Genomic DNA, 15136 nt, shown 5'->3' on the forward strand with positions numbered 1-15136 from the left:
AGTCAAAGATGGGAGGCAGGGACTCATCACGAGGTGAAGTCAAAGGGATTCCAAGACAAGGTTATCCAAAGTGGTCAGCACACACCTAATAGTCTGTTGAAAATAATGGGAATATTAATGCTGCCTTTTTATGGAAGGATTTGCTCTGGTTTGCTGTATTTAGATGCCTGTAAAGGAGAAACAGTGATGTGACCAGCACTGTGTGTTACCAATGACTATGTAATGTGAATTATTACATGTTCTGCCTGGAGAAAGGAGCCAAGAGTAGTAAGTTCTTGTACCTATACAGAGCTAAACCATGAGGATCCTAAAAAGGCGTATTGTAGCTCACCTAGTCCAGCCTTTCAATTGAAGCAAGAATCGTAGAATACCGGGTTGGAAGGGACTATCATCTGGTCCAACCTTTCTTGGCAAAAGCACAGTCTAGACGAGATGGCCCAACACCCTGTCCAGCTGAATCTTAGAAGTGTCCAATGTTGGGGAATCCACCACTTCCCTGGGGAGATTATTCCAACAGCTGATTGTTCTCATTGTGAAAATTTTCCCTGTTGTGACCAATTGGAATCCTCCAGGACTAAATTGTACCCATTACCCCTCATCTTGTACATTGTCAACGCTTGGCTGACCCTGCTACATCTGGGTACCGTATTTTGGGAAAAGGTATTGAAAACCAGTAATAATCTTTTTCCCAGTTTGGGCACCGGCAGGAGCTTCTGCAAAGCGTGCATATGCTGGGCATCCTGTGTGAACAAGCCCAGATGAGGAGGGAATTTCATCTTCCCAGCACATCGGGGGCTCTTTCACGAAGCATCTCCATGGCTTGGCGTTGCACGCCGGCTTGGCGTGAGCGCAGGGAGGAGGCAGCGTAGCTCGGCCACTTGCATTTTTTAAAAATAGCCCTGAACAGTCTCATATTTTTCTATAGCCTCAGAGAACGTGAGCACCGCTGTAGCTATAACGTGCTGCCATCAGGTGTTCGTTTGACAGAATGCAAATGCAGCCGCAGCGCCCGGGGCTCCTTTTGCAGCCCCCCGAGTCAGGTCGTGCCTCGCAGGGACTTTGGGCAGTGACCGTCAACTATGACTTTAATAGTGTAGCTGTATAAACAAATACATGCAATATCCTTTCTAATTCTAGCCGGGTCTTCTCTGCATGCTGATATTTATGGCTCTTTATACAGCGAGAGGATGGGTAGTAGGGATTCATCTGCTCTGCATACACTTTGTCTGACTCTTCCTTTCACTTACCTAAACTTCATCAACTAGAACTGATTTCTTGAATAATGTTGGTGTCACGCAGCAAAAATTAGAATACTGTGAACTGACTTTTCTAAAGAGCTTGAAAAAAACCTTAGGTCACTGCATGTATCCCATGAAATATGATGTGTGCCCATCTGTACAGAGACTAACACACTTGAAAGCTTTTTTTCTTTAAAATCTGATGGATGGCTTTATGAACAATTGGATAAAAAGGGTGTCTAGTTTATATACCTTTTTTCTTTAGGTCACAAAAGTAATGAAGCTTTGATTGTAAAATGTCACTTTTTAAGTGAAACAACTGTGAAATAAAAGGACTACAGGATTTAAATTTAAGGGGAAAATTCTTCTTGCAGATCATACAGTGGAATTCAGTTGCATTCTCAAAGCTTTTATAATTCTTATAGTCTCTTGCACTAAATTTTCTTATTTCTGATGGAATGAAAATATTATGCCCTTAAAATTCATAATGAAACTTAGGTAAAACATCTCAGTTCTTCTGAATCAGGGACACTGTTTCACATTTCTCCCTGGCCCCAGTAGTTTTCTACCTCTCTAGGGCTGCACCATGATGTTTAGTTGTTACTTAAACATGTCTCAGACATCATTTTTGTCTTCCTTGCTTTCCTGTAAATTTTAAATTTGGGGGAAGAAGAAAGTATCTGGGACCTTCAAAATAGACCTTTTTCTGAGCTCTGTATAGTCAGAATGAAATTACAGTTTTCCTTCTCGGTCCTATTTTAAGTATTAGCTACCAGAAGGTCACTGGCTATTTTGGAGTCCTCTAAGTATATGTGAAAGTTAAGAATGTGTGAATAATCTCCCTGTTTTCCTGTGGTTGAGGCACCATGGTGGAAAAAGAACATAGACAGGCTTCAGAACATGGATGAAGAGAAAGAAGGGCTTCAAGCTTTATTAGGCCACATTCAGATAAAATTAGGATGGTGAGATTCCATCAATATTGGTGGAAGTGCATTGCTCATATTGACTTGAGACCGTTTGTTTCTAACATGAAATAATTAAAACCCAAGTCTACAAATAGAGCATCTTTTACCTACTGCTTGCATGCTTTACTGATGTGTTTTTAATTTTAATTTTAAGGAAAAACTGGTCCACGTCTTGGATTGTTCTCACTGCTCGGAAAATGGAATTCTACAAAGAATCCAAGCAGCCGGCACTGGCCAACCTGGTAGGAGACTGACCATCCAATATACTCTACTTCCTTGAAACTGTTATTTCAGTATAAAAAGTTTGGTGTTGAAATTAGACAAATCCAGACTGAGCTGTCAATCTTCAAATGTTTGCGAGCAGCTGAAGGAAAATGCCTTGATAAACTTCTAATCAGTTGTAGTGTATGAGAAGGAATAGAACTTAGCATGTCCTTTATTAAGGGGTGCATTTTGAGAGTAATTGCAAAGTGAGACAAATGGTGAGTGACTATCCAGTAATGTGAAGGTAACACTTTAAATTAAGGTGTCATTTATAAATGCTTTATTCTTATTTATGAAAATGATCACTAAATGCAGCTACTTCCTCAAATAATGTATTATAAAGTATGTTATAAAATGCATTAGTAATAAATGCTTAACAGATGATGCGATGAGAATCTGTTGCAAAGGATATTGTGAGATGTAAATTGTATTAAACCATGTATGTGCATCTTTAATACATGAATATAAGTTGTTATCTACCATCCTATAAAGTGGCTTATACATTAATAAATAATAATAAATTATTTATAAATGGCACCTTAATATAGGGTGTTACCAAAGCAGAAAACATTATAAGTTAGCAAAGTGATTTTTTATCATAGTATAAATGTGACATCTACCATATCCTGCTAACCTTCCTGAATATTTCTATGACTCCATCTAATGCAGCTAATGCAATTTCTGTACCCTGTAGTTACTACAAAGTGAAATTTGCAGTACCTTTTTATTGTGCCCCAAGGAAAGACCACCGATCTTGGTCTTCGGAGATGTGACAGCTACGTTGCGCAAGCAATAACGGCATCTATCCCTTCAGTGCTAGTTACTGCTGAGTTTGAGCCTACGAAACTGAATGTGGGCAACAAAAGGGGAATTCGGTAAATGTGTGACACTGTGGGCAGCGAAGGGACAGGTTTGACAAAGCTCCGTTGTGAAAGGCTCTCAAGGCCTGATCAAACCTGCCAAATCTCATTGGAGTGATGGGTGACCACAAAGGTGCTCTCTTTGGCAGGAGTCACAAACAATAAGACATTTTTTCTGTGGCAGGTGATACAAACCTTTTCTCCTCTATACTCTTGATCTATCAATGCCACCTCTGCCATAAAATCAGATTTGAAGAACACCTTTGCATGTTTTGCATTTTTGGAAAGAAGATGGGGGTCGCAGAAAAAATAAAAATAGATGAAACCATAAAAGCAAGTAAAGGATGAAATCTGGTACTTTCTGCTCCTGTTTGTGCCAGTACAGCTGGAAAATACTACTTCTCTGAAGCCCTGAAAACAGTATAGCTTGAATTAATGTTTTGTCAGAATAATCTATTTTCCTTAAAGTTGAGTTGGATGTTACTTAAAAAAAAAAAGTCTCAGATGAACTTGTTGGAACTGATCTTATAATTTGCTATCTGTCTTATGCTTCTACCTGTTACCTCTTCTCCTTTCGTTTTGCAAACACTCACCCAAATCCCAAGAGATAAATGGATTGGTGGAAATTCAACACACAGGAGGTTTGATTTTGCTCTGAGATTCCTCCACATGGTTAAAATTCCCATTGGCTGTTTAACAATTTAGATACTAAAGCAGACTTGCCTGGAGAATGGGAGTCTGACCCAGATCCCAATCTGTTTAACACAAAACTTAAGGTGTGTTATGAGAGCGGATCTTCTGAGAAGTCAATCCCTTTCCCTGAAGTTTCACTTCATCCCCAGTGCTCACAATTGGTGAGATAACATCTGCCTCTTGTGTTAGGAAGAACACAGACATATTGATGCTATATTTTGATCATTATGGGGAGAAAAAAAATAAAACTGTCCTTTTAATTTTATTTATTTTTTTTTTTTTAGTTCTGTGCTACATCTGAAAACTGGGGCTGTGAACTCAGTGTTCACAATAGGTGTGAAAAAGCTGTTAAAGCTACATTTTCTCTCTATTACATATCGCTTACATGCAATGGTAAATAAACAAATTGGGTAAAGCTTGAAAACAATGAAAGCTGTTAGTATTCAAAATCTTATAACACAATTTCCCAAACCCAAATTTCACACATCAAAAAAGCTAAAGTGGCGTGTTGATCTCATCTGATAAAGCAAATGCAATGTTTATTTCCTTTGTAAACCATTTAACCAGATATAATTTTGATAGTGGAAAGGAAATAATACAAAAAGACTTCATGAAAAACCATTTGTTTACCGATTTTTATTATTTTATTATTTTTTTTTTTCAGCTTTGGAAAAAGGGGAATTCAACCATTAATTACATAATGTTGTACAGGCAATGTTCATTCACTATACTATGACTCGTAACAAAGCACTTTCATTGTTGGAGGGAAAACAATGTGACTTAACAAAAGGATTTATGGTCTTTCGTATTATAAAGATATTAATTCATTAATTATTAATAATTAAATACAGAACATAAAGCAAAAATTTAGAGTGAGATGGCATCATTATAAGAGGAGTGATATTTCACAATAAAGGCAACAGGAGAGAGGGAAATGGAACACGTTCTAATCATACCTTTTTCTCTGATGATAAGATAACACTTAGAAGTGATTTTAAATTATATTTACCGAAGTCTTTAATAATATTCTAACTCAAAAACTCCTTTTAGATATTACTAGTTTCTTGTTGTTCCTTTGTACAATTGTAGATGTAGTAGCCAGTATAATAGCTTTCCTGTTCATTTGCACAGAGAAAACTGGGCTTTCTGGTGAAGCTAGTGACAATATCTGGTATTATTAGTAATAGTTGGAGCACAACAATTAAGGCACACAGAGGAGAGATTCAGAAAATGAGTTTGTTTACAAATGTGACTGAAAATGCAAGTTTGCATCCCATGTTGCTAAATCATTATCTTTTGCTGCTGCCTTGATCATTCATGGTCATGCTTTTGATACGTTCCTTTTTTTTTTCCTTAGCATTCATATGATTATAACTTGCTTTTTATTTTAAATTAATAGTACTGTGATCTTAAATGGACCACAGCTCCATTCTTTCTTACCAGCATTAAATTCTGTTACCAGTTGGTCTTTCTGACCAAGAAAAACTGGTCTGTTTATTCCCTGAGATAGTTTATTCAACAGAGGCTCTTTTAACCTCAGGTTATTAGCCCATCTGCAAAGTAATTTAGTGAGTGAAAATGCTGCTGAGATCCATATTCATGTTTAGGAAGATTTCATTGTAGCAGACACTTGTATCAATTTACAGCATAACCCCCTCCAACAACATCGATATAACATAATTGCTCTGACTGCAAAACACAAAGCAAGGACGCCGAGCGCTCAGGCTTTCCCAGTAACCTTAACTTACTCTCTTGCCGTGTCTCTGGGTAAAGCATAAACTAGAAAGCAAACTACTTAACAGGATGATGCTTAGGCCATTATGAATTTCTAGGCAATTTTCCTGTGGTCCTTATGGATTTAAGCAGAGCTTCCCATTGTGAGGAGCTCCCCGGGTGCAGAAGGACTGATGAGCATGATGGACAGATTCAGGCTTGTTGGGTCTGAACAGTTTTGCATGTAGTTTTCATCAGAAGTTTCATGTGCTATGCCATACCTGTGAGTCTTATATGGTGTTCACAAAAACCTTGAATCACCTTGAATCCTGGGTTGAGTTTCTACAAGAAAGACCTTGAGGCACTGGAGTGAGTTCAGAGAAGGGAACAGAGCTGGGGAAGGAGCTGGAGCACAAGTGTGATGGGAACGGCTGAGGGACCTGGGGGGTTCAGCCTGGAGAACAGCAGCTGAGGGGTGACCTTACTGCTGTCTACAACCACCTGAAAGGAAGTTGTATCGTGGAGGATGTTCTCCTCTACCAAGTGACAAGTAGTAGGACAGGAGGAAATAGCATCAAGTTGTGCTAGGGGAGCTTTAGATTGGATATTGGGAAAGATTTCTTCTCCTAAAGGGTTGTAGGGCATTGGAACAGGCTGCCCAGGGCAGTGGTGGAGTCACCATCCCTGGAGGGGTTTAAAAGATGCATAGATGAGGTTCTTAGAGACATGGTTTAGTGACAGTGTTGGGTTAATGGTTGGACTCTGTGATCTTGCAGGTCTTTTTCAACCAAAATGATTCTATGATTCTGTAGTATCCCCCTGGAGGCAGAACTGCCAAATTCTCCAAAAGAGAATATTTCCAATTGATTATTGTACATAGCAGAAGGGTGTTCATCTTTCCAATGCCCGCATCCCATCTTTTCTGAAAGGGAGATTCACATATATATCCTTTTCTTCTGCTAATCATAAAATCAGAGCTGTGAACAAACTCCACGTTACTACAACAACAACAACAAAATCCAACTCTGTGAGCACTGAGTGCACAGAGGAGTCCAGGTTTTTGTAAAATCATAGAAATTAGAGATGGTAAAATCCTGTAGAGTTCACCATTCCATCTTCTGCAAAATTTCCCTGGGCTTTCCATTGTTTTTTCTCACTTCGGTGTGAAACGCCATGGCAGTTTTCCTGAGGAAAATATTCTTTAGCTCAGTATACTTCACTATCAAGAAACTATTTCCTATTTCTTTGTCTACATTTTAATCTCTTTTCATCTCATGATGCTTTTCCAAACTTTCTCAGCTCTTTCTGCTGGTGGAATATAAGCTGTCCTTCATTGTTAAAATATTTTCGGACTCAAACTGTCCTTTTGGGCAATTTTTTTCAAAGCAAACAGGGTGACCCATTGTGACAAGGCTGTGTTGTGAGTTCATGGTCGTTTGCAGAGCTGCCTGCCCTGTGCCTTATTTTTAAAAATATAGTCCTGGAATACTGAAGGTTGTAGGTGTTTTGTTTTGCTTTTTTTTTTTTTTTTCCATGCAAATATTAACTGATTGAATTTCACAACTTCTGTTGTAAAATCTGCTATCAATACTGCATTTCTTGATCTGTTAGTAAAATTCAAATGTTAAGCTCTTGTCAGAGGCCAAGCGGGAAGTTTGAGGCAGAGTTGGGGGAAAAAATCCAAACCCTGCTCTTCCAGTGGTTTAGCCACAAGAACATCCTTCTGTTTTTAATAGCATATTTCTTCTATTTAAAAAAATATATATAAAAAAAAATTTTAAAAAAGGAACACAGACACACAGGACTGTCAGTTTTAGAGGTGCTGAACCATGGTGGTTTTATGGTTTGGCAAATGGAGAACATAATTACAATTCCAGTACTGAAAACTGCCAGACTCTGACTACAAATTACTTGACCAGGATTTCTTCCTCTATTTCTTTTAACCTAAATAGGTCCTTTTCTACCCATGTCAAAAGCACCCTGGAGAACACACATTTTTTTAGCCTTTAATAACATCAGAGAAATTCAGTGAGCAATCTTTGGAAAGCTGATTATGTGGTTGATGCTGGACTGACCACTGTAGACTTCTATTAAGTCTGTTTTCTTTATTGCCAATGCCATTTTTTAAGGTAAAATGGCTTGAGAACAGCAGAACAAAAAAGATGCATCAAGCTGATTAATTATGTTATGTGGATATTACTCCATATCTTACCCAAAAGGGACTTATTACTGCTTTATACTGTTAACAGTAGTATTTTTATTGTTGTCTGGGATGTGCAGTAACCTAATCTACAAAGGCTACTCTAAACTACATGGGCTTTGCCAGAGCTCTGCTGCACAGGCAAAGTCCCTGGAGAAGGAGCTTCGATGGCAAATTAGGATTATTGTGCTTTACACCAACTCTCGGCAACGTAAATGATACAGGCAAACAAATCTGCTCTTTGAATTATTTGCATCCATACGGAGGAGGCAGAGCTGTCTCACTTGGGGTGCACGGAGTGACATTGTGAACCAGGGAAGCGTGTGGAGCTACCCTGGTGTTGAGCTCTTTCTGGGTCTCACATGTGCCCTCAAAGCCTTTTTAAAATTTTTTAAATTTTTTTTTAGGAGCTAGAATTGATAATTTTTTTAGAAAAAGGAGATAGCTTGTCTTACAGACACGATGTACATTTTGCTCTAATTTCTGTCCTTTCCAGCTTAAATTTGCCTTTGGAAAACCCACAAAACTTTATCTTTAAACTCAATGGCTTTTCAAGAGGTTTTGCAAAGTAAGCATTTAAAGTATCTGGTCAGTGTGTATGCATTTGTGTTTTGATCTGTCGTACGCTATATTAGACTGTTTTTAAGCTACTTAATTATTTTAAAAATTATGTATCTAGTAGAAGAACCTTATTTCTAAGTTAAGACACCTCAGGAGTGGTTATTTAATAATACCAGGAAATAATGAACTATTTTCACTAACATCAGCAGTCATGCTACGATAATCTGTCACTTGAACTTGATCTGTTATTGTTTTATCTGATAACTGTCCCCATTTGTGAAAATTCAGGCCATATCCATAGTTGACTTTTTTGTTTTGTTTTCCAGAAACCAGGATATAAACCTGAGTGTGTGGATTTGTGTGGTGCTCGCATTGAGTGGACCTCAGAGAAATCCAGCAGAAAGAATGTCTTTCAGGTAAGAGGCAATGCATTCATTTCATTATTCTCGCATGAGGAAACTTTGTTTAAGCAACGAGGGAGTTTTTATTTCCTTGGTTTTAATAACTAGAGACTGATTTAATACAGCATTTTTCGTAATACAGGCATGTAACATTTTATCAAGCATCAGTTTACTATTTTTCTAAGAGAAGGATTTCTGATGACTGAGCCTCCTAAACACTTGAGAACCTGTTGATTAATTGATTAATGCTCTATATTCAATTTGTTTTTAAAACTTAGTAGGTAATTGCTTTGGGTTCAGGCCTAGAATCTTGACCTCCAGGACTTCCATAAACACAACTTCTTCAAACTGCTTATACAAGCATTGCTCCAACACAGTGTGGTTACTCTGTTTATTTTTATTGCTGTTCAGGGTCCTCAGACGGTGATGACCCAGGTTCATTTCTGGAAGGGGAGGGGATGGTGGTTAAAAGCTTGCCTCTGTCAGGGCCAACACAGAAGGACACGTATTTCTCATAGGACTGTTCTTCATTGATGGAAAAAAATATTATTTAATTACTGCATCTAAATCCCATTGAATTGAAAGGGAGGATCAAGGCCCAAGAAGATGAAAGGATGAGAAGAGCGTTACTGCAAGGCTAACGTTCCAGGATCTAGGGGCCAAAATATTTTATTGCAACATCTTCAGATTTTGGACATAATCCAGCTCCCATGAATATCAGTAGAAAGGGTTTTTTTCTTTCACTAAAAGTTGCGTCAAGCCACATCAAAATATTATTCTCTATGAGCTGAGTTGTTTCCCAGAGTTCTAACTTTAAGAATTTTTAACAATACAAACAATAAAGGGAGGAGAAACAAAGAAGGGAACATGTCAGGGTCAAGATACTGTTAGTTACCCGATAGTCCTTTGGCATCATCACCAAGTGAGACAAGCTGGAGGAACCAACCTTGCCTGGTTCTGGGGTTTAAGAAAAAGACCCCAAGGGACTGTACACAGTTTCTTGAAAAGAAACCTCTTTGGGTCAACTGGGTGTTACAGAATCTTTTTCAAGGTTTATTTTTCTAGGCATTTTTCTAAAGCGCATGCAATATTTAGGAATATTCCTCTCCTTCAAGCCAGTGAGACTTATGCTTCTATACCCCCCACATCCTTCAGGTTGTCTTGAGAAAACACTTGGAGCTTTGTCATTTCCTAGGTATTTTTAGAATAAATATTTTGGTTTTGCTGTCAATCTTCAGCTTTTTCACTTGGAACGTGATTAAGTATAACCTTAGCCTTTACTCCTGCAACCCCCTGAGCACCGTGACAGGTCTTCTGAGCTTCTGGGGTTTATTTCTCATCTTGCAGTAAGCAAAATTTCTGTTTGGAAACACGTACTGGAGTGGTGACTCATTGCAGCTAATACATTTCCAAATGAAGCTCTGTCATTGATTTACCAAACCGGTTGTACGAAGTCTTTGCAATGCATTTTCTTCTCACTTCTGTTAGCATGAGGTGTAACTCCGCTGAATCAGAATAATGTGAGAAAGGGAACTCATGAGCTACTGTTTGAACCCATTAAAACGTGTCTTCATCAAGCCAATAAGTGAGTGGGAGAGACATTAAGAAGTAAAAGCATGGGAGGAAGGACATATGTTAAGACACATTTTGCAAAGGGATGGAGCATTGTTTAGACAGAGAGCTACAAGAGGATTATGCCAGATGGTAAGAGCGAAAGAGGAGAAGGCTTTGGCATCAGTAGTGGTGACATTTTAGGAAAGGAAAGGACTGAACGAGACTGGTGCTACATGAGCTGATAGAGTGGGAAGGGGACTAGAGAGAGAAGATTTATGAGATAGTCTGGAGGGAATCCAAGGCGAGTTCGAAAGCGGAGAGGTCAGTTTGTACCTGGATACTGAATATTTCAGGAAACACTTCTGATGCTCTACTTATATCTAGCGGGTGGGAATAAGATTGATAATATATGTCTACTTATTCATAGATTTGTTGAAATGAAAAGAGCATGGGTGATTTTTGAATTTTTTTTTTTGGTGACCTAAATATAGATGCATTGCATTGCCATTTGATTAAATACATTAGCTGCCTAACTCTGAAATGATCAGAACTAAGTATGATTATATCTTCAAAGCGTGGCAACAAAGCATAGTTGGTGGGGTTTTGTTTCATTACTGTCTGAATAATAAAACATTCTTTTCTGATTCAAACAGAGCAATGGTTTCTTTCTGCTAATGTGTTCTACGAGGAGTAGATGCAGAATTTTGAGTTTGATTTAGCCTGGGTGCTCAATTTGAGTTCATGAATTATAGATTAGAAATAGAAAATGACTATTGAGATTTTAGTTTGAAGAAAAAGGAGGAAATCTTGAATTTAAAATCTAAGTATATGACAGCTAATGGATGGTAACAAGAACATAGAATATAGGAGTAACGTAAAGAAAATTAATTGGAAACATGATCGATGCAGGAAAAAAAGGAGGAAACTGCAAGTAAATGATATTAAGGAAGATTTGGGTTTCTGGTCTTGATCATGAGGCTTTCAGCAGTGTTGCTCCATTCATTTTAATTGAGCTACTCCCTGTTTAACAGGATAAGTCTGATCTTTCTCTCACACTATCTAATTTGTGCATACAATCTATTTCTGTCCTTGATGAACATATTAGTGTTTGTGTTTGCCTTCTTTTTTTTCCCCTAGGTTTTCCTTAACAGTAACTGAAAATACACACATCTTATAAAATATAACCTTCTGGTTTTCCTTTATTTATTTTATTGATAATATAGCTGGCACCAAGGAAAAGGACTAGTTATAAACAGCTTCACATGATGTGGGGAAACGTAGGAGTTTGCAGTGAGACACCGTGCTGTTTGTTCTTGCAGGCTGAATGACGCGATACACTAGGTCTTCATCAGAGGAGTGGTGAATAAAAGAAGATTTATGTTCAAATCACATGCTTTAAATATTTCTGCTAAGTGCTAGTTTGCTCTTTGGTGTTTAGCCTGAAATTTAAAGCACTGAGGATTAAAAGGATTACAACATAATCTTAAATAATCCTAAGTGTCATTTACAGAGAGATGGTTGTAATAACTAAATAAAACCATGTTAAGGGATGGCAGTGTTGTCAGTCAGCAACTGGAACAGAAACAGTGCCTCTGTCACTCTGTCATTCTCCTCTTTCCTTTATTTGATTTAGTTTTATATTGGGTACGTGCATTTTGATGTGGGTTATCCGGAAAGAAAATAAGATGATGTGCTGCTTTGCAGTCACTACTAATATGGTTGTTGAGGCACCAGTAACTAGGTTAGTTTACAGATTTTCTCAATATTCAATGGTGTTTTTACTTCTAGTAAACTTTTCAGATGGAGTTTATCCTTTCCCCTGCTCTAATCAGTCTTAGCTGAGCAGCCATTTAATTTCAAATTCAGCCCAGACATTGTGGAAGACGTGCTCTTGACCTCTGGCTTCATAGCTCTGGAGCTTCATTAGCACGAAATCCTGTGGCTGTAGACTATTTCCTTGAAGAGGTTTTGGAAGGTTTCTTTCAGATGATTCCAAAAAGAAAAGGAAAAATAGGAGAAAGGTGAAAAGTGCAAAAAAAGGTCATGAGTAGCCTGCTTAGGAATCAGTGAAGCTGCTTTATTCACTTAATAGCACTATTCATTTAACTAACAGACTTTTAAACTTTTAAAGTTTCTTTAGTAATATTCTTTCCCTGTTTACCAAGTTCATTTTTTAGGAAGGTTTCATATGAAGAATTTCTGGAATGTGATGCCCTGGCTCTTGCCACAGATCTGGTGTGATATTTGGTTTTATTTCAATGTACTGCAGCTGTAAGGAGTTAGTCATTTATATGCAACCAAGAGTTGTAAGTGTATTTTACACATAGAGAAATCTGTATAAGACCTACAGTATTTCAACAACCAGACAGCTGAAAGTACAACTGTACGTATGTGTAATATGAAAGAATTTATCTTGCAGCTGTTTCATATATAATAACTTTTATGGCACTGATCTGGGGTAACTCCCTTGTCCTTGAAGCTGTCCAGCTTTGTGTAAGAGAGTAATCTGAATGATAAGCTATTCTGTTCTAAAGACTATAAGATCATTGTAGTATCTGGATGCCTCCCAGGAATGTTTTAAGTCACCACTGTTTGCCATGGGAGAGATCACTTTCTTTTCCACGATCTCTCTAGAGGAAGCGCTGGGAGTGCAATGTGGAGAGGATTGGGTTGGGATTGGTGTCTAGATTTCCTTGTATGCTTTCAAATATAAATGCTGTACATTGGAGGAAAATTAAGAAAGGCACCTTGTACTCAGATGCGAAGATTCTGGTGGTCCTTATCAGCAGCTGGAACATGTTCCCCAGCTCAAACTGGCCCTGGAGAAAGTACTGAGGAGCTCATTAGGTTGACCTGTTGTGATTAAAGATAAAAAAACCTAGATATAGATATAGATGATATAGCATTTTTTTCACTTCTGGAGGTTACTGGCTGTGACTGTGGTTTCATTTCTGTCCCAGGGACCTGAACAGACCATTGCTTAATTAAAAGACTTAGCCACATCATGTAGTTATTAGATGGTGTCAGCAACAGATTCTTTAAATCATAAACTTATAATTAGTTTTAAAAGAGCACAAGAAATGGTCTTAATGATCATCTTGGAGATGTTCAAGTGTATGTTTTTATGTAAGAAGTACTCTGTTGTTTTGGTGTAAGTGGGGAATGGTCTCTGTGTTGTTTCTGTTTCTTCTGTCTTGTTAGTGACCTCACCAGAAATGCTCCTGCCAGCATGTTCAGTAAATCACAATGGATGGATGCAGAAAATCTTCTGTCCTCTCCAAATATCAGCTATTTTCTTTTGTAACCTAAATACAAGACTCATGAATGTTCTTATTATTACGACTTTGTTTTAATTTAGTTGTCATTAGTCTTAATTTTCTTTATTTGAAAGACACATGATACTTCCTGTATTTGACAAAAATGCAGATGAAATGTAGAATCAGAGCTGTGAGTCGTGGACACTTTAAATATACATTATTTATACTTATTCTGGGATTCTGGGACCTAACTCTACTTTTAGAATAGGGTACCTCTGTGGACATTTTGGAATCACTTCTGATTTCCCTCTGTTGGAATACAGGCTCTTTGTTAATTGCCCCATTCTCTTTAATTTTCTCTGAAAGCAGAAGCTACAAATGAAACTATGCTTTCTTTAGTTCATTGCCTTTCTTGAGTCCACAAATTTTCTGAGGTGTCAAGCAGCTCAGATCACAACCTTTGCTTTTGGAATCTGCTCTTATGGTAGTGTTCTAAACATGCAAAAAAGAGCAGGATCTTAGGCAAGTAATAGTAGGAGAGCTGTATTTTCTTTGCATATCTGTATGCCAAATTTTTATGTTGATTAAAAAATAAAAGTAAGAGAGAGGGTACATAGTGTAAGAAGAAAAATGTCTTTGATTTTGGGGAAAGTTTTGCATAAAATAGAAGATGGCACATGATATGTAATCTAAACATTATACAACTGACAAGTCACTTTGCCTTCTAAAGGCTTTAACATGACATTTTAAGGTGATGAAGAGGAGAGACATTTAGAGATGCTTTGTAATTTATTTTTATTATTTTATTTTTTTTCTGTCTATGGAAAGGGTATATTTAACTGTAATCAGTTTTACCTGTGTTGACAGTAGCTGCTCCTGAGACCTAAGGAGGTGCTCCTGGTTATTAAAGAGCACAATAGGTAGAAGCACTATCTAAGAAGGGAAAAGATCCTCATCTTGTCGCTAATAAACACAAGCCTGGTACCTGGGGCACTTGTATAATCTGTGGAATATGCAATTTCACCCTTGTTTCAGAAGTTTTAGGTGAGTAGCAGTCAGGCTTTAATAATCCTGGGCAAATAAACGTGTTTGCTTTCTCTCACCTGTGTTTCGCTCTTATATTTGATGTTGCTCACATTAGCCTAAAGAGACTACATTGAGAGTGAAATGAAATTGTTTGCTTTATAAACACAGACACCAAAATTGAAGTTTAAGAAATTCCAGGTAATAAACTCAGTTTCCCCTAAGAAATGTAATGGAGAGGGGGATGTATTTCATTATTTCTGAGATACAAGCAGTGATGACAAATCTTGACACCTAATTCCAGGAAAAACAAACTGTGTGGCCTTGGATTTCAGATGTTTAAAACCAGTGTCACCTTATAGAAATTGACTTAAAGAAATATTTTTTCGTAATATGTACCAAAATGT

The 15136-nt window shown here is 37.7% G+C and overlaps 1 protein-coding gene across 2 annotated transcripts in view; it reads left to right on the forward strand.

Annotated features, from left to right (window-relative positions):
* ARHGAP15 (Rho GTPase activating protein 15) overlaps positions 1 to 15136 on the forward strand; it is a 323931-nt gene that overhangs the window by 49696 nt on the left and 259099 nt on the right. For both annotated transcript variants that reach the window (XM_082056895.1, XM_082056894.1), the window contains exons 6-7: positions 2358 to 2445; positions 8821 to 8910. In XM_082056895.1, coding sequence (XP_081913021.1) covers positions 2358 to 2445; positions 8821 to 8910 — 178 coding nt within the window. The remainder of the gene's footprint in view (positions 1 to 2357; positions 2446 to 8820; positions 8911 to 15136) is intronic.

The sequence above is a fragment of the Streptopelia decaocto genome, assembly GCF_964273445.1.
Source record: "Streptopelia decaocto genome assembly, chromosome: 6".
NCBI lineage: Eukaryota > Metazoa > Chordata > Aves > Columbiformes > Columbidae > Streptopelia > Streptopelia decaocto.